Source organism: Fulmarus glacialis, unplaced genomic scaffold (genome assembly GCF_000690835.1).
Source record: "Fulmarus glacialis isolate BGI_N327 unplaced genomic scaffold, ASM69083v1 scaffold2978, whole genome shotgun sequence".
NCBI lineage: Eukaryota > Metazoa > Chordata > Aves > Procellariiformes > Procellariidae > Fulmarus > Fulmarus glacialis.
The window spans coordinates 1-25,887 of NW_009226155.1; the positions used below are offsets into that span (position 1 = coordinate 1).

The 25,887-nt window shown below is 41.4% G+C and overlaps 1 protein-coding gene across 1 annotated transcript in view; it reads right to left on the minus strand.

Moving 5' to 3' along the window:
• Positions 1-41: 41 nt before the first annotated feature.
• LOC104080341 (VPS10 domain-containing receptor SorCS1-like) overlaps positions 42-25,887 on the minus strand; it is a gene marked incomplete at its 5' end in the record, with an annotated part of 81,308 nt that continues 55,462 nt past the window's right edge. The window contains 9 exons of the mRNA XM_009582701.1: positions 42-394; positions 1,725-1,843; positions 3,192-3,352; positions 3,523-3,628; positions 8,366-8,465; positions 18,845-18,976; positions 22,078-22,190; positions 23,182-23,305; positions 25,262-25,395. Of these exons, the coding sequence (XP_009580996.1) occupies positions 338-394; positions 1,725-1,843; positions 3,192-3,352; positions 3,523-3,628; positions 8,366-8,465; positions 18,845-18,976; positions 22,078-22,190; positions 23,182-23,305; positions 25,262-25,395 (1,046 nt within the window). The remainder of the gene's footprint in view (positions 395-1,724; positions 1,844-3,191; positions 3,353-3,522; positions 3,629-8,365; positions 8,466-18,844; positions 18,977-22,077; positions 22,191-23,181; positions 23,306-25,261; positions 25,396-25,887) is intronic.

A 25,887-nucleotide genomic window follows, 5' to 3' on the forward strand; every position in this document is an offset into this window, starting at 1 on the left:
CCATCCCCCCCCCCAAAGAAGACGCCCCCATGCATATTCTTGGCCTATATCATTATGAATTTTCTACAAATTAGAGACAAATCAGAAAAAAGAGAGAGTGGAGGGGTGAGGGGAAGGGCCGCAGGAGTGAATAGTGGTACCAGTTCCTCTCCCCCCACCCCCCACTAAAATTGAACACCTGTACAATGCAGTTCCACTATGGTCTCAGTATAATGTCCACATGCACAGGCTTAAAGCTAAAAACCCTTTGTCATCTGAAGAATTAAAAAGTCCAAATGCAGTGAGCTCTCCTCTTTTTTTAGATATAGATATATATCCGTGTCCTCAATTCAACCATTTACATAGGTAGGGATTTCTTTTGTGCTCTGGGGCTCAGCAGCTGTGGAAATACTTCCTGTGGCAAAGAAAGAACAAAATAAAAGAGTCAGTAAATAACAAGTGCATTTAGCCAAGGAAGATGTTTGAAGGTATCACCTTGCTGGCCTTTGGGATTCAACTGTTCCAGACTGACACATTCTTCCCATAAATGTTTTCTTGTCATTCAAAACACTGAAGGTGATGTCCTGTTCTTTTGCTAATGAAGATGACTCACCCATGTTGAACAGAAGAGGGAGAGGCCAGAGCAGAGGGGTGGAGGGAAGGAGGGGTTGAGGTCCTCAGAGGAAATGTGTAACTAACTTGCAATGATAAGGTGTTGGAGATTTCATAAATAACCTTAAACTTTGCATTTGCAAAAGAAGAGCCTAAACCACTCACATCCAGAAAATTGGAACTGTGGTTTTTTGCTGCCAGAGATTGGAGAGAAAATTAAATGATCCAGGGACATTCATTCAGATTCCTCCAAGGAAGGATCCCTGAATCAAAGGGATTGAAAAAAACTGGCTTCTGAACAAGCATACAAAAGAGAAACACCCAATTACAGTCTTGCTTTGTTTTCCCCAAAGAAAGAAAACTCATTAAAAAAGAAATTGCTGATTTCCAGAAACAGATGAGGTGGTTGTATAGGAGAGTGAAGAGCCTTTGCACTTTCTATTCTGTTCACTCCTAGGTCCAGACCTTTTCATTTTGTCAATGAGCTCTGATTCAGTTTCCTCATTCTTCTTACTGACAGGATACAAAAACACTCTTAGGAAGTTTGTCGGACTGATTCCTTTTGATAGAGAATTGAGTCTATGTATCCCACACATTTACCTTTTATGCTCGCTAGTGCAGTTACAGGTGCAAACCAAGGAGTTATAAAAGGCCAATTTCTGGTTCAATACAGTGTTCAGTAGCACAGCTGAGAAACACACAAAATGCTGGCTATTGTAGAAAGCCAGAAATGCTATAGTTGCACCAAATGAAAACCTACCCCCAAAACTGGCTTTTGACTACTCTTATCCTTGAGGCTTCAAGTGTTTAGTTTCCAACATCAGCAAGAGCAGTTTTGACGGTACCTTGGACAGAGCTAGTAGGTGACTGAGTCTTGCCGCTTCAGTCTGAGTGACCTGTGAAAACATGTGTTTCCTTACCCCTGGAACAGCATGAACCAAGGTCATTACACTCTTTTAGAAAGGGGAAGCTCAAAGCCCATCTAACTCCAGAAAGAGAGTTCCTGACCTGAAATTGGGTGTTTCTCCCTTAGCATCTTAGATCAATTTTGCCTTGGAGGCTTCTGGGGGAAAAAGAAAAAAAAAAAAAAAAAAAACAAATGAAAAAAAGAATTGTTAAAGTTTAGGACCCACCGCTCCGGGTCTTGGCTTGAAACCTCTTGGTGATCCACAAGCCTTTTGGAAGTCCTCTGTCCAGACTACCTTGGTTGCATTTCCTTTCCTTGGGTTCTGGACTGTGGCCTGGGGTTGCTCTGTATGGGGAACACCACATGGGAAGGTTGGTCCCCTCACTCCATCCTGTGTTCTGCTAAGCAGGGATGTCCAGGTCTGGTGATTAATAGCTGCTTAAAAGCTTCTAATAGCTACCAGATCTCTCCATAGTGAACAGATGAGAAGAGATCAGTATTGATTGCAGTGGGGATCCAGCTTAGACATCAGTTTCATCAAGAGACTTTCTTCTTTTTCCTCCCAGGTTGTTTCACAGGCCACAATCTTAGCACATCACATTCCCTCCTTTAATTGCCCTTCCCCTTGCTCCCTCTTTGCAGTGGCTGTGACTCCAAGCCTGCTTTAGCAAACACTCCCATACATTTTAGGGACATCCTCGGGTAGGATTTAAGGTTTGGCTAAGCTGATGAAATTGTGCAAATAAGGGATCTCAGTTACAACTATGCTTCATTCCTGTCTAAGTCAAAACAGCTATAAACTTTAATTCCTTTAAAATAGGTCCACGTCCTTACTTGCAGAGGTCCTGTACTGTACCTCTGGTCTGGGCCTGCAGAATTGTCACCTCACAAGTGAAGCTGAGCAATGCCTGAGCAATGCCTGAGCAATGCCCGAGCAATGCTGGTTTTAGCAGAACATGTCCCCAGGCTGAAACCTCCCTGCTCCGTCCTAACACTTTTACTGTAGTCAGGGTGACAGAAAACACATAAGCATGAGCAAACGTGTGACCGATCCCAGTATGCCCGCTTCAAGTATATTCACTTTAGGTCCTATGAAAGCCTGCTTTGCAAATTTTCAACCACAGAGGCCTGTGGGAGAAATCAGCCTGAGGGCAAACCCAGCTGTCCAATGATGGGATCCCAAGTTTTTCTCAATTTCCCTGGGAATCAGCCAGGCTAACATTGCTGTTGGTCTGGCGCAGCACAAAGGCCACAGCAGTCAAAACATCAACAAATATTTAGCTTTTAGATCTGACTTACCGAATCACCTGCTCACCTCCATGTTCCAGGTGAGGGTGGCTGAAGTTCTCCTGGACGTGGGGTTTAGCCCCGCAACAATATCAGCCCCAGCAAAATAAATTAAATTGCCTTATAGAGCAAGTTAAGTGCCGGCAGGATTTTTGAGAAGAGGAGGGGATTCTACATAGAGCAACTAGGAGAGAGAAAAAGCCTAAAGTTGTTCCCCTCCCTTTCATCATATGGCAGTGAGGGAGAGGGAAGAGTTAGCAAGGTTTCCTGTAGCAAAACTAATGCTGCAGCAGAAGAGGATGGGAGGAGGAGTGTGCAGGAATATGGGAAGGAGGGAGGCTGAGAAAAGGGTTAGCCAATTATAAGTCAGAGTCTGACCAGCTGCGGGATGCTGCAAGTTATTTACCTATGGGCTGGACTTCCAACTTCTCATCTACTAGTTGCTCAGGGCTCATCAGCTCACTTTGAGGGACATTAGGTATGCTTTCCCTCTGACTGACTGGACTGACCATCTCTTGATCTTTTTCATTCTGCATCTGTGCATATATATTAAGGCCAGGAATCTTCCTAAAACATTAACAGAAACCATCATTGTGGGGTACTCTGGCAGATGATGTAGTATCAGCTTTTACAAACCAAGAAACAAATCACCGTGAAAAAGAAAACCCAGCAAAACAAAACCCACCTCAGTGAAAGGCAGCAACAGGGAGAAGGAAATGGCTCAGGGAGGGTCATACCTTTTGAACTTGTAGATTACAAACACGGCTAGTCCCACAAAAACGACAGAGAGGAGCATCAGCATAGCTGAACCACTGTGACTGGGAGTGAGGTCCACCAGGGGAGCTGCAAGAGAGGGGAAGAAGGTTAGAGCCACCCCCAGCCTGGAGTGAAAGTTGTTTCCTCCAGAAACATAGTTCATTCTCCCCTTATTGCACTTGTAGCAGACCTCATCTGCCCACACGTCTCCAGGGCTTCTCTCCCTTTCTAATCCACCTGGGAAGAAACCTGGGTTCAGACCACTTCTGGTGCTCTACTCTCTTTCCCCTGGTGCCTTGCTCTCTCTCCCACAAGTCTTCCATGCAAGAGAGTGCACAGGTTCAAGAAAAAAAACCAAAACAAAACACCAAAACCAACTCTAATCAAACAAAAAGTCTCTCTGTGCTTCTCCTCAGAGTTTTGCTCACCACCCTTTCATAGTCCCTTGCAAAATAAGGCCACACAAAACAGCCAGAAGAGTGGCTTTCCCAGAAATACAAAGTAAATTGTATTAAATAGAGAGTTTCCATCATTCACACACACAAACAGAAAAGCATCTAGCATCCAAAAAGGGACACACTTAGGTCCAGTAGTCTCAGCTGTTCATGTAGACGCTCATAAAACATACTGTAGACAGACATGCAGCTGTAGCTGTGCCATTATATAGAGATAACACACCCAGCAGTTGCATCCTCACTGACTGTCTCCATCTGGCATTACACACAGAACAAGGCGTAGGTAGTGCCTTCCTCTGCAAGGCACTGAAAGTTAACTTGAACCACTGCCATACACGTCCTCTTTCTCTTGCCCCTCTTCATATGCACTGAACAGACCCATCCTAAACTGGAGCCAGAAGACAACAAGACAACATGCACATGCAAGCAGTTACTTACTCAGGCACACACATCACATGCACACACATTTTCAGCTGTCACACCCAGCCTGATAAAGCCAAAATTAACACGGAGAAGTGAAAAAACTTCTCCTCCCCACATTAAGCAGGCTATCTTCAGGAAGGTGAGGCAATGGGATGAAATGATCCGTTATTATGAATTCTCATGCACCTCCACTCTGTCCCCTTTGCATTTGTATTTTGTGGGTCTCTGCAGTCCTGTGGCATGACAAAGTGGCTCTTCGACTGGTTCAGGCTCAGCATCACTAAACGTTCTTGTTATAATGCTGCGCTGAGAATCTGGTAATAAACAGCTATTTAACTACTTTGTGAAGAATGTTGGCATATTTTACTCTGCCTTAGAGTTGAGGCTGTGGTCTGTTAGGTTGGGGACATTAGTTTAACCTAGAGAAAAGGAGGCTCAGGGGAGACCTTATCGCTCTCTACAACTGCCTGAAAAGAGGTGGGTGTCCATCTCTTCTCCCAGGTAACAAGCAATAAGACAAGAGGAAACGGCCTCAAGTTGCGCCAGGGGAGGTTTAGATTGGATATTAGGAAAACTTTCTTCACCAAAATGGTTGTCAAGCATTGGAACAGGCTGCCCGGGGAAGTTGTTGAGTCACCATCTCTGGAGATATTTAAAAGACGTGTAGATGTTGCGCTTAGAGACACGGTTTAGTGGTGGACTTGACAGTGCTAGGTTAATGGTTAACGGACTTGATGATCTTAAAGGTCTTTTCCAATCTAAACAATTCTATGATTCTATGATTCTAATATTTCATTTTTTCTTTCATGAGAAGAAGGAATGAACAAGATGGACTGCAATCTGTTTTAATTGCGATAAGTTAATCCTTCATCCAGTGTGGCCTGAACAAAGAAGATGGAGATGTGAAATGTGCTGAGCCTAACGCCTGTCATTCTTCTGTGTCCAGGGAATGCACATGCTCACATAAAACACACACACACACAGAGGCTCATTTCTCCACGTTCTGCTTGAATATTCACACGAAGCTAGTCTAGATACCTGCACTTTTGTTCTCTGCAACTCCTCTGCTGCAGAAATTTCTGCTGTGCATGATCAGGCACACACACAGGGAGAAACATACATGTGCACTGAGGCATGGGAACATAAATGTAGGCATACGTATACATACGTGTGCACCTACACAAACACATGCTGAGCTTTGTGGTTCAGTCAACTACAGCCCGGAGTCCAATACAGAATCATAGCGAAAGGGCTGGGAAAGAAGAGATACCATACACCAGAGCAGCACCTCTGGGCCATGAGCATCCCCCTAGATTGTGTTTTCTAGGGACTGCTTCTGGTGCTGGCTTGTGTTCCAGGTTTCCCTGCTTTATTTTATTTAATTTTTTTATAAAAGCTTGGATTTCCAAAGGACAATTCCTCTTCTTTCTTGACAATCAAAACAATAGCAGCAAGTAAATCTCTCTTTTGGCATTTTGTCAAGTTCTAAACTATTCCCAAGTTTTGATGTCATGAAATTGGGCCTTTTATTTAGACAGGGAACTGAGTCATGACCTCTGCAGCTTGATAAGGAGCCATCTTCCCTCAAAGACCTCACAGTGGCTGCTCTCTGGCTTTCTAATATCTAGTTTGACAGTCCAGGCTCATTTTGCATTCTTACTGAACCATATTTCTGCAAGAGACAAAATCCTGTAGTGTTCCTATAGGACACTGTGAAGCCAGTTACAGCAATCACTCACATCTCACCAGCGGCTTCGAAGTACAACAAAGCTCACTTTGCAGGACAAATGAGTGTTTGCATCTATTATGGACAAAAAGTTCTCATTCCTGGTGTGTGCATAAATACAAATAAAAATGTGCATTTTCAGCGAGCACAGAGATCGTGTATTTACACAGCGTGTCTGAGCCGAGCACCCTCTGCTTCAGCCTGAGCTAACAAGAAATGGACCAGCACATGCCCAGAGGCCATACTGTTATTTAGCATGGCAGTATGCCACACTGATAGCAGCTTTTGGTTCACGCAGGGCAGCAGACAACGTTTAGTAGCCCAGAAAAGTGCTACAGTACCTCCACTAACTATCTGGCTTCAGGACTGGAGCTACCCGGCTTTTAGCCAGCTCTGAGCATGAATGAGTAGCTGGGGACCTCGTGCACTCTCTCCTGCAGAGGTGCCCAGAATTCCTCTCCAAGAAGCTGCAGGAGGCTCCTACATACAGCACAAAACTCGGATTCAGATTCATCTTCTATTAAAGGTAGGGCTGGAGATGTGATTTTAAGTGCCATCTGCTTCACTGCATGAAATCAGGAATGTTCCTTGAGTAGCAAGAGGTAATCTTGAGCCTTTCCCATATCTAATATCTAATGTGATTCTAACTATAATTTATTAGAAAAGGCCTACCAGGATATTCAGGGCCAAAGGAGTCATTTCTAAACGTTCATTTGGGATTTGATCTTGACTTTAATGAACATTGACCAAAATGGAAAGCAGCCATATGCATTGGCAGAGTAAATGCACAGAAAAAAAATTCAAAAATGATGAGCAATTGCAGGTAACTCCACGTTTGAGGCTCACATTAAGATGCTTTCAGATAGCCTCCTTCCTGACATGGGCACTGAGCATTTTCTGAAAGTACATATAGTATCACTGGTCATTGTTGAAAATTCAGGCCAAGGATTGCTTCCCTTATAACAACTATTATGTAAAATGTATATTCATTTAAATCTTAAATGTGAAGTCATGCAATTCTTCTGTGTCATATGTCTATTACTTTTTTTTTTTTTTTACAATCTACAAAAGAAAAAAAAAGTCAAACTTAAACTTCTCAAGCTGTTGTGGTTTCCTTTTTTCTGTAGAGATTAATCAGCTGTGCTGTATCTCTGCTTTTTTATGCTTTTGGTTCTAAAATGTCTAAAAGTAAGCATCTGATCATCTGTTCCACAGCTAATGGAAAGCAGAAACATGCAGCAATATTCCCAGGGCAGATATTAGCAAGTTCTGCTTATGAAAAATGAAATATTGCAAACACTAAGGTTTTCTTCTGGGGGGATTTAAATGCAGTTTCATTACACCCTTTCTTAACAGTCTGTTTCTCCTTCCCTTTATGGACAAAGCAACTCATGGACTGACACCAGCTTGGGCAGACCAGTTCGTACCATGAAAAGCTGCTACAAGTGAACTGAGGCTTTTTGTTTGCAAGCTAGCAAAAGAAACTGATACCAACTGATCAGAATTATCAGCAGCTCCTGGAGAAAAGGAATTCCTAAGAATCCTGAGCACGGATTTGTCCATCCCATCTCTAAATAGGGCCTGTGCTGTGAAATGAAGGCTTAGCATACAGAATACACAGAGACGCATATAATTAAATATCAAGACTTTGGAGATGGTTCATTTTGAGATAAGATTAGTTAAAGTCCAAACTGCCTAATCTTGTGTGTGTGCGTACGTAAATTGATTCTGGTTTTTCAGACTGCTGAAAAACTTCTGAACTGTGCTTGGTTGCTTTGAATATTTGTTGACTCTAGAATATCTGAATATATCCAACGCTAGCTGGTAACCTGCACTGTGTGACCCAGGCTGAATACACCATGGTGCTGCTTAGCTGCTGAATATTTCAGAGACAGCCACGAAGTACACATTTCTACTGCTGGTTATACTGCATTTCCAACAATAACAGCAAATTCTTGCACATAAGTAAACAAAAGGATAAGCTGTAAATGCAAATGCCACTATATCTTTTTGGCATGCCACTATATCTTTGTGGCATGATAAAGAAAGGGCAAGTGGAGCAGGCATTTTAATGTCTGCCCATACAGTGAGTTGTTATTGTGACATAAAAATAAGAAGTGTTTAAAATACGGCTGATAGCATACTAATACCATCAAGGAATATACTGCGTGCTGTGCTACAGAGCAACAGAGAGGGTGTACACAGGAAGAGGATACTGACCTGCTGTTAAATGGGCAGCATGGACAAGGATTCGAACCCCTGGCTTCAACTCAAAATGGACCAGGTTTTGGTTCAGTTTCTGGATCAGTGTTTCTGAAATCTGGAAAAAAGGAGAAAATAAGAAATGTGTTTGTTTCTTGATCATTGGTTTAGACTGCCAATAGGTAGGTAGGAAATGAGCTGCATGCAAAGCAAAGATTTTGCAGAGGCACCAGACTTTTCGAGCACAATTTCTTATCACCTTATAAAGAGAGGGTTTGTGGGAGCTGAACACTTCTGCCAGTACTATGTCCGGAGTGGTATGTCTATGGTTAGCAACGACTGATATCAACAACTTGCCCTGTCACATCTCTTTAGGAGTGGCCCAGCAGCAAAAGGGAATTGAGCCCCAAAGGAACATTACACCCACATGTGTAAGTGTCTGCAGGACCAGCCAGCAACAGCACATCAGTGAACTTCATTTACTACACAAGCAAAGAGAAGCATTTCAATTGTTAACACTCATTCGCTCATAACAAGTAACTTCTTGCTCATTAGTGGCCAGCTCTATGATCCTAAAGCATGTTCATAACATGTGATATACCTGAATCAAAATGAATAGTTTAAGTCCTTACCCCAGCTTGCACTGAAATTTCAAGTTCTAAAACCAAATTTGATTTCATCCAGCTCTGAGTTTCAAGCCAGCTGCTCCCTGATCCTTAAGTACGTACCAGAACCAGCTCAAATCTGAAAGTGTTTACTGACTACAGAGTGTGGCTTATACAAAATGCATGTTCCATCTATTCTTAGGGATTACACACAGAGAGAATATGCTCTTATATTCTTTCATGGGAGAGACATTCCACAGAGCTTTTAAATCACTAGCTTATCTTGCTATAACTCTGATGACAACAATAGAGCTCTAGCAGAAATGAAGCAGGCTATTCCTCCTTAAAGGACACAACAGAAAAGATGAGCATTTGCTGAGATGAAATCGGTATTTGTACAGTGAAGAAGCCAAGCTTTGGTCCAATCTGTTGGTAAACATTCCTTGTTTTAAGTCAGTTTGTCACAATATGCACAGAGCCACTTTCTCCATATCACTCTAATTATATCCGAGAAGTTCCAGGCATGTTGCCATTAAAAACAAAAATCCAGATAGATTAATCAAGGAATGGAAGCCTATATAACACTAACACGGTGTTGCTAGTTTGTTGTGTCTTTTGTATGTTCAATTGCTAGGTGTTTCATGTATTTCACATTTTCTTACAGCAGTGAGCAATTCTCCAATTGAACATAGCCACTGTTCTGCATGTTGGTTTATTAGGGAGAGGTGGCGGGAAAACTGCAAAAAAACCCCCACCCCACAACCCTTAGCATGCAGTTGCTGAGAACGTTGTGTTTTTATAGCCATAGCAAGATCAAGAGGAACTGTATTCTAGTGCTCACCACTTAATTTAATTTGTTTTAAATAAATCCTTATTCCTTCTTGAAGATTAATGAAAAATTGTCAGAAAAAAGAACATTCCAATAATTTTTACACCATCTTTTTCATGTTCTTCATTTTTGTCTGGTTGAGTTATTTCAGTAAATGCTACCCAGATATGATTAGATATTCCTTGGCTATCATTCATCACAGTATGAGATTTATTCCCCTCTTTTATTTTTTTAACATTCTTAATGGTTCTTTCAATACTCTTGGCTTGCACACTTCATTTCTGGCTGCTGGTCACTTGAATAGGTGCCTTTGGTCCAATATCAATTTGCAATAACTCTTACAGGCATTCTATTTATATTTTTAAATATATCTCTTTAAAATTTACAATTTTTTCACGGGTGCCAGAATGAGCAGTAAATATATTTCTTCCAATAGCAAGAAAAAATACCACCTGCTTACAAAGAGCCATCTGCTGAGCTCAGAGCAGCAGGGATGGTGACACAAAGATGTGCAGTACATGAAGAAAGCCTGGGAAGCAAATTATATCCCTCCTTAAGAATTTGAGCATATTAATAACCAAGATTGATGACTATAAGGAGTGCTTCATCTCTAAAACTAGAGCAACAGATGCAGATCGATATGCTGTAAACAAGGTACATTAATGGCTCATGAAAATAATGGGAAAAATATCATCCTGGCCATTTCCAGTCCCAAACACGACCTAACAACTCTCCTCCATACCCCTACAGGAATTATCTTTGTGCTCTGAGATTCTGATGCTGCTGGGGCAGCTGAGCAACCACAAGACAGTAAACTGAAGAAAAGAGCCAACCACATTGTGTCATTCTTCTTCAACACATTGTCATAGCTGCACAAAATGGTCAGGGAAACAGCAGAGGTAAAAACCATACATGATGCCTTCTACACAAAAAAGAGGCTTAATGTGATATATAACTGAGAATGCAGCTAGCAAATGTTGCTATCTAGTATTGGAGAATGGTTTCATCAGGATTTGGGCAAGAAATGGAAGAATAGGAGAACCTTGAGAAAGTCAGCATGAGAAGGGACCAGAGACTTTGTTGGGCACCAGTGACATGAAGGAACACTGAGATCTCACCTGGCCTGCCTGAGGACTCCTGCGGTGCAGAGTGAAGAGGGCAAAACAACAGCACCAGCAGGGACATTACAGCTGAGAGGTGCCGTGGCAGCCTCCCAGCAGGCAAGTGGAGTGTGTGAAAGAAAGCGCAACCGTATTCTTGTCTGTCGAGCCGATGAGAAGGAATAATAGAAAGGGGAGAGGCAGTAAGAGTGAAGTAGTAAGAAAAAGGAAGAAAGGCAGAGAGAACAGTCACAGTGGAAGTTCATTATTACTGTATTGCATTGTTACCTGATCAAGAATGAGGACCTCATTGTACTACATTCTGTACAAATGCAACTCAGAATAAAATGATTTCTGCCTGAAACCATCAGTATCTCAGCAGAAGCTTGAAATAGCCGTCACTGTTCCAGGACTAAATGCAAAGTGTCAAAACAGGCAGCAACTGTTCATGCTGCTCAGAGTATACAGCATATTTCCTTGGCTCAACTAATTATATGCCCTCCCAGTGGCTTTTTGGGTGCAGCTTTTTTGCCTGGGTCTTTACAGAATCTGAACAAGTCAAAAAATGAATAACAGCCTTCAAAACCTTCAAAAGCACCAGTTCTTGTGAGAATCAGACATCTACGTTCCTCAGGCAGCTCTGGAGATTCCTGACACACACTTCTGAGGGAAGAACAGATGTATTCAGACAGGTTTTTAAAATGTGTGCTTGCTTGGTACAATATTTTCATTTCTCTTTACGTGGAAACTCAGATTCTCTTTGAAATAGACATATAGACAGTACAGAAAGAGGGAGAAAAATGCATTTCTGTAGTTCTAAAAATTATCTGAAATAGAAACTATACACCATGGCTTACAAATACCAGTATTTGAGGTCAACGAGCAGGTTACACACAGCTAAAGGGCCAAATTCACATTGGGATTGGACACTGCTCTCCAAAGTCGGACCTGACAATGTTTCTGGTCCTCACATGGTCCCAAGGGGATCTGTGGACCACAGATCACTCAGGACACTCACTTTGAGATTGGAGAAGTGGCTCTTCTGCCTTTCTTATTCTATCAAGTCTATTTCTAGCTCGGTGGATCACAGGTTATCAGACTTTAACTTAGGAGTGGTTCTGACTGCTATAATTTGTTTACAACATTAATAAAGTGTCTTTGAAGTAAATCTCCACACAAAGGCTGATCTTAGTCACCAAGGTAATGAAAAGGTTTCAATGGGAAACATTTTGGGTCTTGTGCCTCCCTTTATTTCTGCATTCAAGGTGGTACCATAGATGCATTTTTGTTTAAAAAGCAGATAAGGAAGCATCAAAGTACTTTGGCCTGTTTAAAAAATAGCTATGCAACTCCAGTTGAACAGCTAGACCTTCAGCTGGGGAACAGGATGGCCTCAGGCCTGTCCCTGTTCCTCTCTCACTGCTGGAGATGCAACTAACTCAGCTGAAGACAAAACTTCTTAGAATAGCAACCTCCTAATTTATAGTCTTCAAGAGTCTCCCTTGTGAAAATAATTAGCTTTCAGAATTAGTTTTGGTCCTTAACTGAGCCTCATTGACTTTATCTGCTTCATTTGCAGAATTAAGCATGATGTGCAAAAATAATTCAGTAATAGAAACCATTCTTCATGTATCATTTTTCATCAAAGGACACATAATGAATAATAATAACAGACAATTTGTGAAGGAAAAAAAGATATTCCAATTTAAAAATGGAACAAAACAAAAATTAATTTGGCTTCTCTTAGCATTTTGTCAGAATTAGGACTGTGAAAGAACCATGTGCACCAAGAAACAGAATTATCACTCAGATGGGCATTTTCCCATACCTTTATTGAATTTTGAAACCTCTGGTGTAAATTGGTTTAGACTAATTGAATGTGACTCGACTGTGCCAGTATGTACTAGCTAAGAATCTAGATAATTTTATAGATACTGTGTAAGGATCTCAACTAATGAGTGCTACGCTTCTATTCAATTCATTGAGTAAATCAATAAACAACTAAGGAACGAATTATGCACATTGATTGGTGGGAAGCAACTTGAACCAGCATTGCAAAAGTGAATCAGGAGTCAGTGCAAATGTGCATTACTTTAAACTGTGCCACTCGCCCTGCATAACCTTCGTTACTTCACTCTAAAGCTTGCTTGCCTTAGCACTGAAAAGAGCACAATCACTGACTTACAGGGTCCAGCAAAAGAAAGATGCTAAATTCAAGCTGCTGTTAGTATCCAGTGATACCGTGAGAGCACAAGGCGGAGGACATTCCTGTGGTTACTCTGGGACAAGAACTGACCAGCAGATATGAACCCAGAGAGAACCTGGACATAAAAGCCAGGATCCACTTTAGATGAACAAAGGTGACCAGAAGGAGTCTTGAGAATCAAGGGCTGGTCTGTACACTAAGCAAAAGATGAGAAGGCAAGAGGGCTGGTAGTCACATAGCAGAAGTTAACTCAAAGATATTAAGGCAAGATATATAGACAGCCTCTTCTACAGCACAAAAATAGCTGATCAAGAAAAGATGGCTAAGGAAAAAAGCCCTTGGTACAAGGTCTTCTGGTTCATATTATTCCATTCTCTCCCCGCCTGCCTTTACTTCTTAAATACTGGCCCAACCTTCCCTAAGCACCCAGTGGAAGACTTGGTCTGCATACAAAGGTACAGATGTTAAAAAAATCTCTCCTAGTAAACACTGGATGATTTACCCCTTTTCCTGGAATTTAATTTCCAGGACTGATCGGTGCCATTTTCTGTAAGATTTGAAGGTGTTCACTGTCATGATCTTGTTGCTAAAATATTTTGGTGATGGACACACTTGAAATACATCAGAGGAAAGAAAAGTAGTGAAAGTAAATATGCTAAAACACTAAAGCTTAGGAGGGTGGGTGAAAAAAAAACCCACATAAAAAAAGATAGAAGCTCCATCAGCTACAATGAAGCAGAAGTAAAGCTACATCTGCTTTAAGGAAAGAATCCTAAGACATACACACATACAGGCTTCGTAAATGACATTCTCCATAGTGTTAAATTTGCCAGAGGTATTTCATCTCCTCAGTTCATCACTGCCCATTTGATATTCAGTCATCCATGTCATTTCCCATCTCTTTGGCTGGATACGGATACTGGCCACAGCTGCAACACGTTGAGCACAGTTGGCTACCAACCAGCTGGTGTTGCCATTTGTGAAAGACTCCATCATGCTTGCTACACTGCTGATAGCTCTTTTCAGAGAAAAGATTAATGGCCTCAAATGTCATTAACTAGTTGCTCCTACATCTGTTTTGCATTCTGTTTTACGGTTATTTTGAATAGGCCAGGTAAAAGCACGCAAACGGAGAACAAAAGGGAAATGCATGAAAACACTGAAACCTTTACTTGAGATGAAAACATCACTTTAGAATTCTCGTGTATCTTCTGCTTACATCTCATTTGACTAACAGGAAACACATTTGCTATGTTTGAAAAAAAGCCTCCACTAGCAAACAATGTGGAGAGAAGATAATTTGTGAAATGCATAAATAAAAATATAACCCTTCAGAATCTTCCTATAGAGTAAAACCGTACACTGAAATAAATTGAGTAATCGCATCTGTGTATTTGTATTACTGCCCTCTACTGAATTGTAAGTAGAATATCCTCCTACAGCATATTCATTTTCAATTGGATTAGTGCTAAAAATTACTCAAAAAATTACTTGAAATGCTACTAATTAGAGGTTTGCCCTTCACTGAAGAGAAAGAATTCGTTGCTTTTGAAGTGGCAGATCTGAATTCTGTAATCATCACATTCACCAAGCCCCTCCATAAAGATGGTGTAACAACTGCATGCCAGCCCAAGTGGCCAATGGCAATTCTGGGTGTCTTTTTGCAAGATTTGGAATATTTTAGTGGTGTTGCAGTGAAAACATGGAAATCAAACAGCAGCGTTTTACAAAAGCCAGTTATTTCTACATTTTTAAGCAGGTTGGTAGTCTGTCCTCAGTTAATGTGAAACGAAGCAAGGGAACCAAGTGACCCAATTAAAAAAAAAAAGCGAAGTCACAACATTCTGGTCATAAATACAAGATTTTTTGAATATGCAAAATGTTTTGGGATTCTGCAGGATGAAAAGGCCTTTTGATTTTTATGAAGCTGTGACAAATAAGTTTACACTGACTACAGAAAGTGGAGTGGATCAAGTAATCTGAGGTCCTCAAAAATTCAAATTAGGTGGAATTGTCCCACGCTGCACATTGAGAAAACTTTCCCTGTCTCATAAATAGTGGGTTTTTTCAGCTGTCAAGAGCAGTTACTTTTTAAAAGGTACTTTAGTCTCCCACAGGAAGTATCAGGAACGCAGAGTTCACATTTCTAAATGTAATCTGCAAACAGATATGACAATAATTGGTACTGTGTGTACACACAAAAAAAAAGGTTGGGGGACTTGAATGAGAATGGTACATCAGCTCAAGGAGAAAATGACATCTACCATCTAACCACAGTCTCAACAAGAGCATGAGACACAAATGCACCACCCTAATGTGGTGTATATTTGTCAAGTGTGATGCAGGGCCTAGGACAACTTCTACAGTCCCACTATTACTGTATCCAACAATTCATGGCTTACTGTGTCTAGACTCATAAAACATGAGTGGCATAGAGTAGTATTATAGACTTTGACAAATAGGAAACTAAAACCTAGATTTTCAAGGGACGGTGGACATGTAGCTGCCTCTGAAGTCAATGGGAATTATGTATCTAGATACCACAGAGAGGCTGGACAGAGAGACCCAAAGGTATGCTTAAAAAGCCAAATGAGTATGTATCAGATAAAACCAGACCAGCTTAATCTGCCTCGAGGGGAAACAGCAAGAAAGTAAGCCTCCCATGGTCATTAGATATGTATCAGATTTACTGGTAAATGAGAAAGCCCATGAAACCACATATACCCTTCATTGTTACCCATGGCAGAATAATGGTCTAACTCAGGTGATGAAATACAGCTTGGTTAAGCAAGCTGCCCAAAAGCCTCACAGGTGCTCTGTGATAGAGATGGCCTGCAGCAACTTCAGGAGTTTCATGTGGGGAGATGTAGTTTGAATTCCCTCTTCAGCTACTGTTTCTATCACTTTTCTCTTCCTCCCACTCCGTCAGCTCTCCTAAGCCTTGCTTGCTCTAGCTAACAAAAGTTAGCATGCACCACCCGCATGATTTACATGGCTTCTCCCTTTCAAACCCAGCTTGGATGAGCAGAACATCAGGACCACAGAGTGTCCCTTGCCTTTGTTCTGGTACCCGGCCTGTGAATACGGTGGGTTCAGGGCTGTATCACCACGTCCATGTCATGTGACCGCAAGTATATATGCCGACTTTAGGAGGCTCTAATAGGAGGGGAAGAGAAGGAGGGGGCCGTAGCACACTTCATGCTCCTGGTAAATCTGTGCCTGCAGTGTGCATGGTGGGTTTTGTACCCTTCTGCGGTGTTTCACTCAGTTTTACCAACTTTTGATTTTGAGAATAAGTTAGGTTTTCCCTCCCTTGGGTACTGAAACACGGGCTTTTGCAGAATAGAAACATTAATTTCTGTAAATCCTCTCCACCTGGTCTATTATGACTGCAAGTTTTCCAGGGACAAAAACTATTTGTCACTGTGTCTCTGCACAGGCTCACCGTGAGTCTCAGGTTTGCAGAGTAGCTTCCACGTGTGATACAACACCACAAAAAAAAGAACCTATATAATTAAGTGCTTCCTTAAGAAATCTTATTCCATTACAGTGTTTTTGCAAACTATTTCCATTTTGTTCCTGTATACTTTGAAGTTTCTCTTCCAAATTAGAAAAAATCATCCAGAACTATAACTCTTTTGGGTGTGCACCTGCAAACACACAACCTCACATACGTGCCTTTGAATAGCTTGTTGCTTGCTCTTGAACACAAAACAGATTTCTGTTCCTACCAGAAAAGAACACTATACATCATGAAGTACCTAAGAAGCAACTTAAGCTGTCATCAGCAAAAACATCTGCTCCCAGTACTCATCCCAGTGACTTCAGGCACAGGGAGAAGCTGTTGAATAGGCTCTGAAACACTTTGGGAAAGGGATAGTGAAGGATTACAGGCCAAATGGATGACAAAACAGGAACAGTATTAGAATATGCTTCAGAGCTGAGGGCAGAGACATCTTTTGGGGCCCTTCTTAGGCAGTTATCACTGAAAACAATGCCATTTTCTACCGGAGTAACTAGGAAGGGGAATGCAGTACCCACAGACTAGTAAGAAAAACATTCTGATCATCCTGATGGCAGCAGGGGAGATACTTCTCCACAAGAAACAGTAGGCTGCAAATGGCAACTAGTTTCTCTCTCTTCAAAGGTTACCGTTTGGACCCTGCAGGATGCCAGAGAAGTTGCTGGAGTCCCACTGAAAATGGCATTTCTTCTTGTCCATAAAAAGGGTCATGAGAGCACTGTCAGGGTTTCCTTTCTCCACAGCCACAGATACTCCATTTTTACAGGGGGGAAAAAGAAAGGGACAAAAAGAGGGAGTAATTGGTAAAATACAATAAGCTGCTGAATGCCAGAGGGGAGCTGGGTCAGATGTAAATTTGAAAGTTTATGGACTGGCTTCCTTGCCAGTTTGTGATGGAGAAAAGGAGAAGGGGGATGAAGGATAAAAGGGAGGAAAGGTTTTGCAGAGCAGTAAATCTCCATCTTTTTTGTTTATTACATGGGTGGTGAAAATTGCAGAGGAAAGTAATTTGTCAAAAAAAGATGAAGGCTAAGGATGCTGAGCAAGGGAAAGCTTAAGAATATGGGTGACCTAGTGGTTTGAGGCCCACAGCTAAGTTAACAAGGCTGTAGACCACTGCAAGAGGCAATTGCAACAGCCAATAACAGGTCAGGCAGATGAAAAGGCTGTTAGAAAACAGTAATACAAGAAGGGGAAGATACTGTTGATACAAGCACTGATGGGAAGACTTCAGTCATTGAGGGACAAATCCAAAGAGAAATGCTAAATCCCTTGTGCCATCCAGTGGAGTAGCAGGCATCCAGTAATGATGAGGATTTCACCATAGGACTGAGGCTGAGATGAGCTGATGACACCTTCTACCCCAATGCCCATACCAACATGGGGTATGTCTGCTTGAGCCACAGACATGCTGTATGGAGAGGCAGAGGTACAGTGGTGCTTCACTCAGGGCTAGTTATCTTTGTCCCTGGAATCTGAGTTAATAAGCTGAGTGCTATTTCAGGATTTTTGCCCAGCACAGTGTTTTATCTTTTAGTCCCAATCACGTTAGGCCCTTTTGGGTCTGCAGGGAGATATAGTCCTCCAGTTGTCATAACCTGCTTCAGCCTTGCAGAGAGAAAACAACCCAGAGGAGCTGAACCCCACTGTCAGCATCATGAAAAGGGCAGGCAGGCAATCCAACCCCATCCCTGTGCCTTAAAGTAATGAAGTTCTGATCTCCCCAGGTCTACCGCCCAGCTCTGTCCTCCAGTGCTTTCTCAGACTCTTGACAGCCTCATAAACTTTGCCTTATGGGGCTACTCCATTTCATGTTGGCAGGAATCACCCCCTAAATCCTTCCTGCTTTCTTCCTACTTCCATGAAGTAGAACAGAACTTCTAAGGGAGAGACATGACATCATACAAATTTACGTCAATTTAACATTACTGAGGGAACCCAAATGGGAGTCTCCACTCCTAAATACAGCTCCAAAGCCTGTTTCCAGCGGGTGGGAGGAAAAAAAACACAAAACCACCAAAAACCAACCAAAAAACCCAAAGAGGATGTAGCGCGTACCATAATCGTTTTTTAGACCCCAGTGAATCAGATGCATTTGTACCACAATTTCTTGTTCTAACCTGTCTTGGAAATCCCATATATATATATATATACACACACACATACATATATATACACACACACACACACACAAATGCGTAAACATACACTTCTCCACGTAATGGACACAATACCTGCTCAAGGTCTGCTGCTGTTCTTTTATTTTCTCCTGTGGCATCTTGATATGGTAAAATGAAGAGTTCGGCAGATGTGGGCAGACCGGGGAGCACTGCGACCAGAATATGCTTGCTTGAAATACCTGTTGCCTGATACACAGATAATGGACAGATAAACAGTGGGAATGGCACTGAATGCTGACAGCTTCTTTGCTAAGGCATCACAGTACTTATAAAAATGATTAGGGTATATCTGGTACAACAGGGAAAATCTCGTTAAAATCCACTGCAGGTAAAAAGTCAGGGAATAACAATTTCCTGATCTAAGCTATTTTACCATGTTCTCCAGTAAAATATGCACGGTCCTAAGGCAACAGTGATAATCAGACATGCTAAAAGGAGCTCCTAAATAACAGTTGCATATGGTACGATTTACTTTGTCTAAATTTAGCTATTTTAAAGTTATCTGACTATCCCAAGTTAGTCCTTGAGGTTCTTCATTTAGTCAATGGTAAGAAGCTGCATGTTAAAGGGCAAGGTATGTGGGCAGAATTGCACTCTAGAGGTGTGATTAGCCAAAACATCTTAAAAGCCTTGTGGAGACTCAGGGAGAGAGAAGATGATGAATTGAGTTTGAATCCCAAAAGCCAAACAAATTCTTATAGTTCACATCCTGGGTCAATTCCACAAGTTAATGAGGACCTTTTTTTTTTTTTTTTCCTCTTTAGGTGTAAAAGATTGTATTGATCTGCAAATTTTTATTTTTCTGTCTTGTTGGCTGAAAAACTTAAGTGACCAGTTTAAACCCAAATCCCCCTTCAATACAAATTAGCCAAAATTCAGAAAAAAGTACTCCACAGGCATCACTACCAGGGTCATCTCTGGTCATGGGTTTCAGCTGCTGTTACCATGACATTACACAATCAGATTGTGGAGTTATTCTCCAGAAAAGTAGCTAGTTTTGCCTTCAGGAAGTTTTGTGAGCCAAAAGAAGGAGAAACATAGTTTGCCAAATCTTATTCCATTGCCTCTTTGTGTTGTGGATTATCCAGCAAATGCATTTAAATCTCAAGGTTTTGATTTAAATCTTAAGTTTCCAAGTGCTGAATTTAGTAGGTCACTTTTAAAGGAAAAAAAAATTGCCCTCAGATATAAGGGCAGACCACAGCAGCTGGATGCAGCACAGAGATTCCCCTACAGTCAGGACTTGCAACCCTCTCAGACGTTAATTGGACCTAAAACTCATGAATTCTTCTCCCTTGTAGTTCAGGAGCAAAGACTTGGAGCAACTGCTCATTGAAGGAAATGATGGACAGAGGACAAGGAGTCAGCAAAACTGATTACAAATCACCATTACCTGAGATAATTGGGTGGCTATCCCATGCGTGACTGCTGACAGCCCAGCGAATACCCTGTGGAACTGTGAAAAGGGAACCCTTCCCCTCCACTGCACGCCAAGGAAAAACGTGGTTTTGTTGCTGTTGTTTTTTTTAATGTGGATTTAGAAAAAAAACTATAACGATATAAAGGTCTCATATATTCTTTCCAAATATTCTGTGAAGCCAGGGCTTGCATTATTTGTGTTTGCCTAACAGATTGTTTTAAGATGTCAGGAAAAAGACACAGTATTACCAGTTAATGGGAAGTCTTCTTTTTCTGAGGCTGGGAATTATTTTTTTTGTCTGGAAGCTTTTGGCTGATCTACTCAGTTCATTCTTGTCTTCTTCATCAAAAGTGAGAAAAATCAATGATGTGAGCAAATAATTATGCTCAGAGTACAAAATAGGATATTTTGTGATAATCTGAAATTATCCCTACCTAGAGAGAAGATGAGATTTTAGTAGAGAACTCTAATTTCTTATGCAGAATTTTTATCCAAGTCTATGGTACTCTGTAATAAGAATGTAACACCTCAATAAAAGTTCATAAAAATTCTATAGCACAGCTATAATTTCCTATTGAATTATTTAGTTATGCAACTCGTTTTTATACAGTTTACTTAATTGCTGTAGAAATCTATTGGTTTTATCTTTAATTTTTACAGGAACTTCTTACAAAGGCTTGTTTAAGGTGAATCATTTAGCTATATAAAAAGGGATAATTAGCTATCAATTTTTTTTTTTTTTTTTACTCAAACAACAAAAAGGCTCTTTGTGTTTTCACTACTCTGTTTTTGGAATGTAGCCTTGGTACTGTAGTTTTATAATCCTTTTTTTATGGCTTGATTTTGTTTTATTGAGTTGTTTATATTCAGAAAATTCATCCTGGAGATAAATGGATCCTGAATACTTGATACAGACGTAAATAAATCAGAAGAACAAGCTCCAGAAAAATGTTCTTTTTTTTCCTTTCCTCCTCTCTTCTTGCCTTTTGAGGAAATTGAAGAAAAAATCTCAGAAACAATCAAGACAAGTTTTTGTGCACCTGTTCAGTGCACAGTCTTTCCAGTCTTTTTGCACAGATGATGCCACAAATGAACATATAAGCTTGCTAATAACATCTACAAGCCTTCTATCCTTTCAAAATCTGAGTATCTATTTTAAAAAAAGGCAGAAACACTGTTTCAAACAATTCCTTTCACTATTCTTCTGCTGTGCTGAGAAATCTCAGCTGTCTCTTCTAACTTTTCTTAGCCTCTCAGTTTGAAATCCAAATCTTCAGCCACACAATATTTTTATGACATTCTGCTTCACAGTTAAAGAAAGAACTTCAGAGCTTCTCCATAGCATTGATGGGAAAAATAGCATCTAATCCTGACCCGTAAACCTCATGCTATGTGAAAGACATGAAGCACTTACTGTGGTGCTCTTCTCTGTAGTAAAAATTTTCTTTTTGGTTTCTGTTTCCTACAGCATATTTGTAATTCCATTAAAATAGTACTACTTTCAACTGCTGTGTAAGAATAGCAGTAAAGGAAGTAAGAATTGCTATGCACCAGTAAAGACATTTGCATAGCTATAGGCAGGTATAATCCATTTGTTTTCTATATGGCCTTTTCTTAGAAATATTCCATATAATCCATTGTCATTAAAAAGAATAAACTGAAGGCTGACTCTGAGCACCAGATTGTCATAGGACGGGATCATTTCACCTGTCTAGAATTCAGGATTCTGGCCTCAAACACTAGTCTAGTCTCCTTTTATAGCTGGTAGAAACAGAGAAACACCTTGAGAGAACAGCTGGTCCAGTCCTAATGTAGGCACAAAGCAGAAATTAGAACCATCGTAACGGAGGTTATGCACATTGCTTACCTCCACCAGAGCTCTCTTGGCTACTCTACTGATGTCCCTTCTCCACTCTGGGATATCTGGATTGTAGTCATCCAGGTTCGGAGAGAATGATAACCGCAGGGACTGAAATTGCTCTGCAGATACAACGACACGGTGGTGAGTAGACTGTGAAATGCCTTAGTGCCAAATGAGTGGGCAGAACCCAGTGAAACCTGCTGCAGGTTATGTTTTGCTTAATCAATCTGCAGGTGATACACAGACTGTCAGAGAATCCAGCAGTATGTCTGAGAGATTCACTGAGAGATTTGGAGAATCTGAGAGATTCACAGCTTGAGTGTCACGGAACTGAAAAGGGTGATCAGTCCTTACTTCAACAGATGAATAGAGCTGGAAAGGGAGCGTGTTGGGCATGTAATTGAAATGCTACCTTAATCCTGACTTCTGAAGCAGGCAAGCTCTGTGAAAGAAGCTGTGACTGTACTCGCATAGACATGCCCCAAACACTTGAAATCTTAACTGGAGGGAGACAGGGATAAAGGTGGGGAGATGACTAGCCTTGGAAAACATACTTTGTAAACTCTGTTGCTGTTAACAGAGATGCCCACACTGATCACTAAGACCATGTGCTTAGTATAAACAGCTAAAACTGGGATTCCCAGTGGTTCTTAGACTACATTTACATTGTGTGATATTTCTGTGCCCTAAACTGCTTCTGAGGCCTGAGTACAATATCAAATCAGTACAGATTTCTGTACAGAACTGCAGCACACAGCATTGACTTATCTTTCAAGCTAAGCAGCTTTTGCATGAGTTAAGAGGCCTCTACTGGCCAAGAAGGGGGAAAACCAGCTCGCAAAACGACTTAACATTTTGACAATCATGTAGGATGACCAAATAGTGATAGAGCACTGGGAAGGAGATCAATGTTCTGCAATCATCTCAGTCTGGACTAATGTCAGTCAGTGGCCTTCAGAGGTGTTATGCTGAACTGATAACACTGGAACTGAGTTTATAATCTCACTCAAAGTATCCTGGAATAAAGACCTCATGTTGCTGCCAGCTAACCTGGCTCTCTAGCTCTTGACTATGGAGAATCCTATGTGAAATGAAGGGGGAAGAGCTCACCATACACAGCAATAGTCTTTGTATCCTGAAGAACGGTGTTTCCTGCTGAGACCTGAACGGTGATGGTGTTCATCCCTTCCACAGAAAATGTGAATGTGATGCTCCCTTCCAATGTGATCAGTGGCTGCAAATATATCAGAAAAGGATAAATTAAATTAGTTTGGCTGGAAAGGAAAAGCAAAAATTAGTTTGGCTCTCTAGCCTATTGGATGGTTTGGGGATCAGTTCCAGCTTGGAAACTTAAGACATAGAAGGTGTCCTGTGATGCCTATTTTCTGGAGAGGGCCCAGGGATCCAGGTGGGAATGTCCTCCTGAAGCTCAAAGTAAGGTACTATAATTTCCAAAGAAGCTAAGATTTAAGATCCCAGTATTTCCTTTGCACTTAGCACGCTGGCTGTTCTGGATCCCATGGTAAAGTGTCTGTCTTTGCTGCACTCCCCACAGAGGCCCAGCTCCTAATACGAGGGTCTGCGAGTCTCACTGCTCAGGTGTCACACTCCCCTCCCAGATCCAGCTGTCAGTCATTTGTTTAAGGTCACTCAAAGAGGTTGTGACAGAATGAGGAGGCAAATTAAGATTTCTAGTTGTTCTCCCATGTTATCCTCAGACATGGAGACGTCATTTTTGGAAAGTGATGGTATTTAGAGAGGACACAGATCCCCTCAGCTTGCTTTGCTGTGCCAACCGGTTTATCAATGAGTTGTGTCTCGTTTCAGCAGTCTCTGCCCTAACTTCTGTTTTCGCTTATTAATGAACTCTGTGTGAGATCTTCAAAGCACCCAGTATTAAGTCAAACTCTGTTCCCATAGTAGTCTGTAGTAAAACTCTCACTTCAATGGGAACAGTTAGACCAACTCTGATCACTTATGAGCTTAGCAGATCAGATGGAAGGTTAAAAGGTGACAATCACAGCCTGTAAGTACCTCTAGGGGGAGATGATTTCTGATAGTACAGAGAGTTCTTTAATCTACACACAAAGGCATAACAAGATCCAACAGCTTGAAACCGAAGCTAGATAAATTCAGACTACAAACATAGTGCATGTGTTTAATGCTCAGGATAATTAGCTGTGGGGAAATAGTTGGGGAAGAGGGTAAAAAAGAGAAGCAGTGAATTCTCCATCATGTGAAAAAAAATTATTAATGCAAAACAACAACAACAAAAAGTCAGGTTCTGCCTTAATCACAAAGATTTAAATAAAGCAGAAAGTACTGATGAAACCCTCTGGCTTGCATTATACAGAAGATAACCACATGTGGCTGAAGGTCCCTCTTGGCTCTACAAAACCCATGAGAATCTCTCCCCCCAGAAACTAATTAGGGTCTCTGGGTACTACTCTAGGTCTCAGCCACAAAGATACATAAAATAACATTTATAACACCTGTGCAGATTTACCAACACTGCAAGCATAAAGGCAGCAGAATGTGGTGTATGCTGTTCTCATATCTGAGCAGAGCCTAGAGGCAGGGAGGTGTGTTGGGAACCATTTTATCCACCGGTGGCACATGATAATAAGGTCTTCTTGCACATGTGGTTTAGCATAGAGCGTGGGGGCTCAGGATTGGGCTCAGCGTACTTAAGGGGAGGCACAGAACTGAGGGCAGTCTCTTCCCTTGTTAGTCACCAGAGAAATGAGGTTTAAACTCTAGGGCTATATAAAGTCAATTCCAGATATAAAAACAGCTTCAGTTTGAAAGGTTAGCTTCCTAAAAAACCGCCAAAACCCCCAAGGTTTTTTGTTGTTGTTACTGACGAAGGGAGGGTGGGGAAAAACACACTAGAAACTCTTCCGGATTTTGGTTCACTATCTCCACCTTGGATGTAAATGCAGCGAGAAAGCTAATGGCAAGTTGCACAAAATGGCAATAAACCCTACAGCTAAGTCACAGCAACAAACACAAAGCAGTTCTTACATTTCAAGGTTGGTACGTCAAAGAACCATTAGTCTCTTGGTCTCTGGTTTATAATTTTCTTGTGTGTGTGACTATTTAGAAGCATTCTCAGATCCCTCTCTCCCTCCCTCCTCAGTCAGGAGCTCCTCCAGGATTACTTTGATCTCAGTCCATAGGGAATACAAACCTCCGTGTTGTTCCCAAACCACCAGACATAAGTAAGCGTTCCCACTTGGCTTGGCCACAGTACTGCCGTGGCGTTGACCTCCTTGTTCTTTGTGGTGACGAATGGTAGAGATAAGTGAACATGTTCCAAGGGGCCTGCAGAGACAGAAGCAGCAGGTGAGTCCTCCCTCCATCTGAAATGTCAACCTGGCCGAGAAGGGAACTGAGGGGATATCCATTGGTTTAGGGGAGGGAAGTCCTCCAAATCACTGTGGGGCACAGCGGCTAATCTTTCAGCTTGGTGCCATTTCTAGAGAGGCAAACTTAAATCTGTTCCTCATAGAACAGGAGCTATCCCTGCACTGGGAGCTGAAATACTTGGACCCTCTACTGCATGAACATCATATACTCAGGGACATTATATACAACTTAAACAACAGGGGCAGAGCCCTGTTATGTGAATACAGACTTCACTTGGAAGACATAAGAATGTGCAGGACAAATGGCTTCAGTGGACATGAAGCATCTCTGCTGATACAAACTGCTATAATTTGGTGAACTTCCACAGTGGTGTATCTATTTGTATCATCTGAAACTCTGTCTGAAAGCAGCTATTCACTGAGTGCCTTCATTTTGATGTTACCTTAA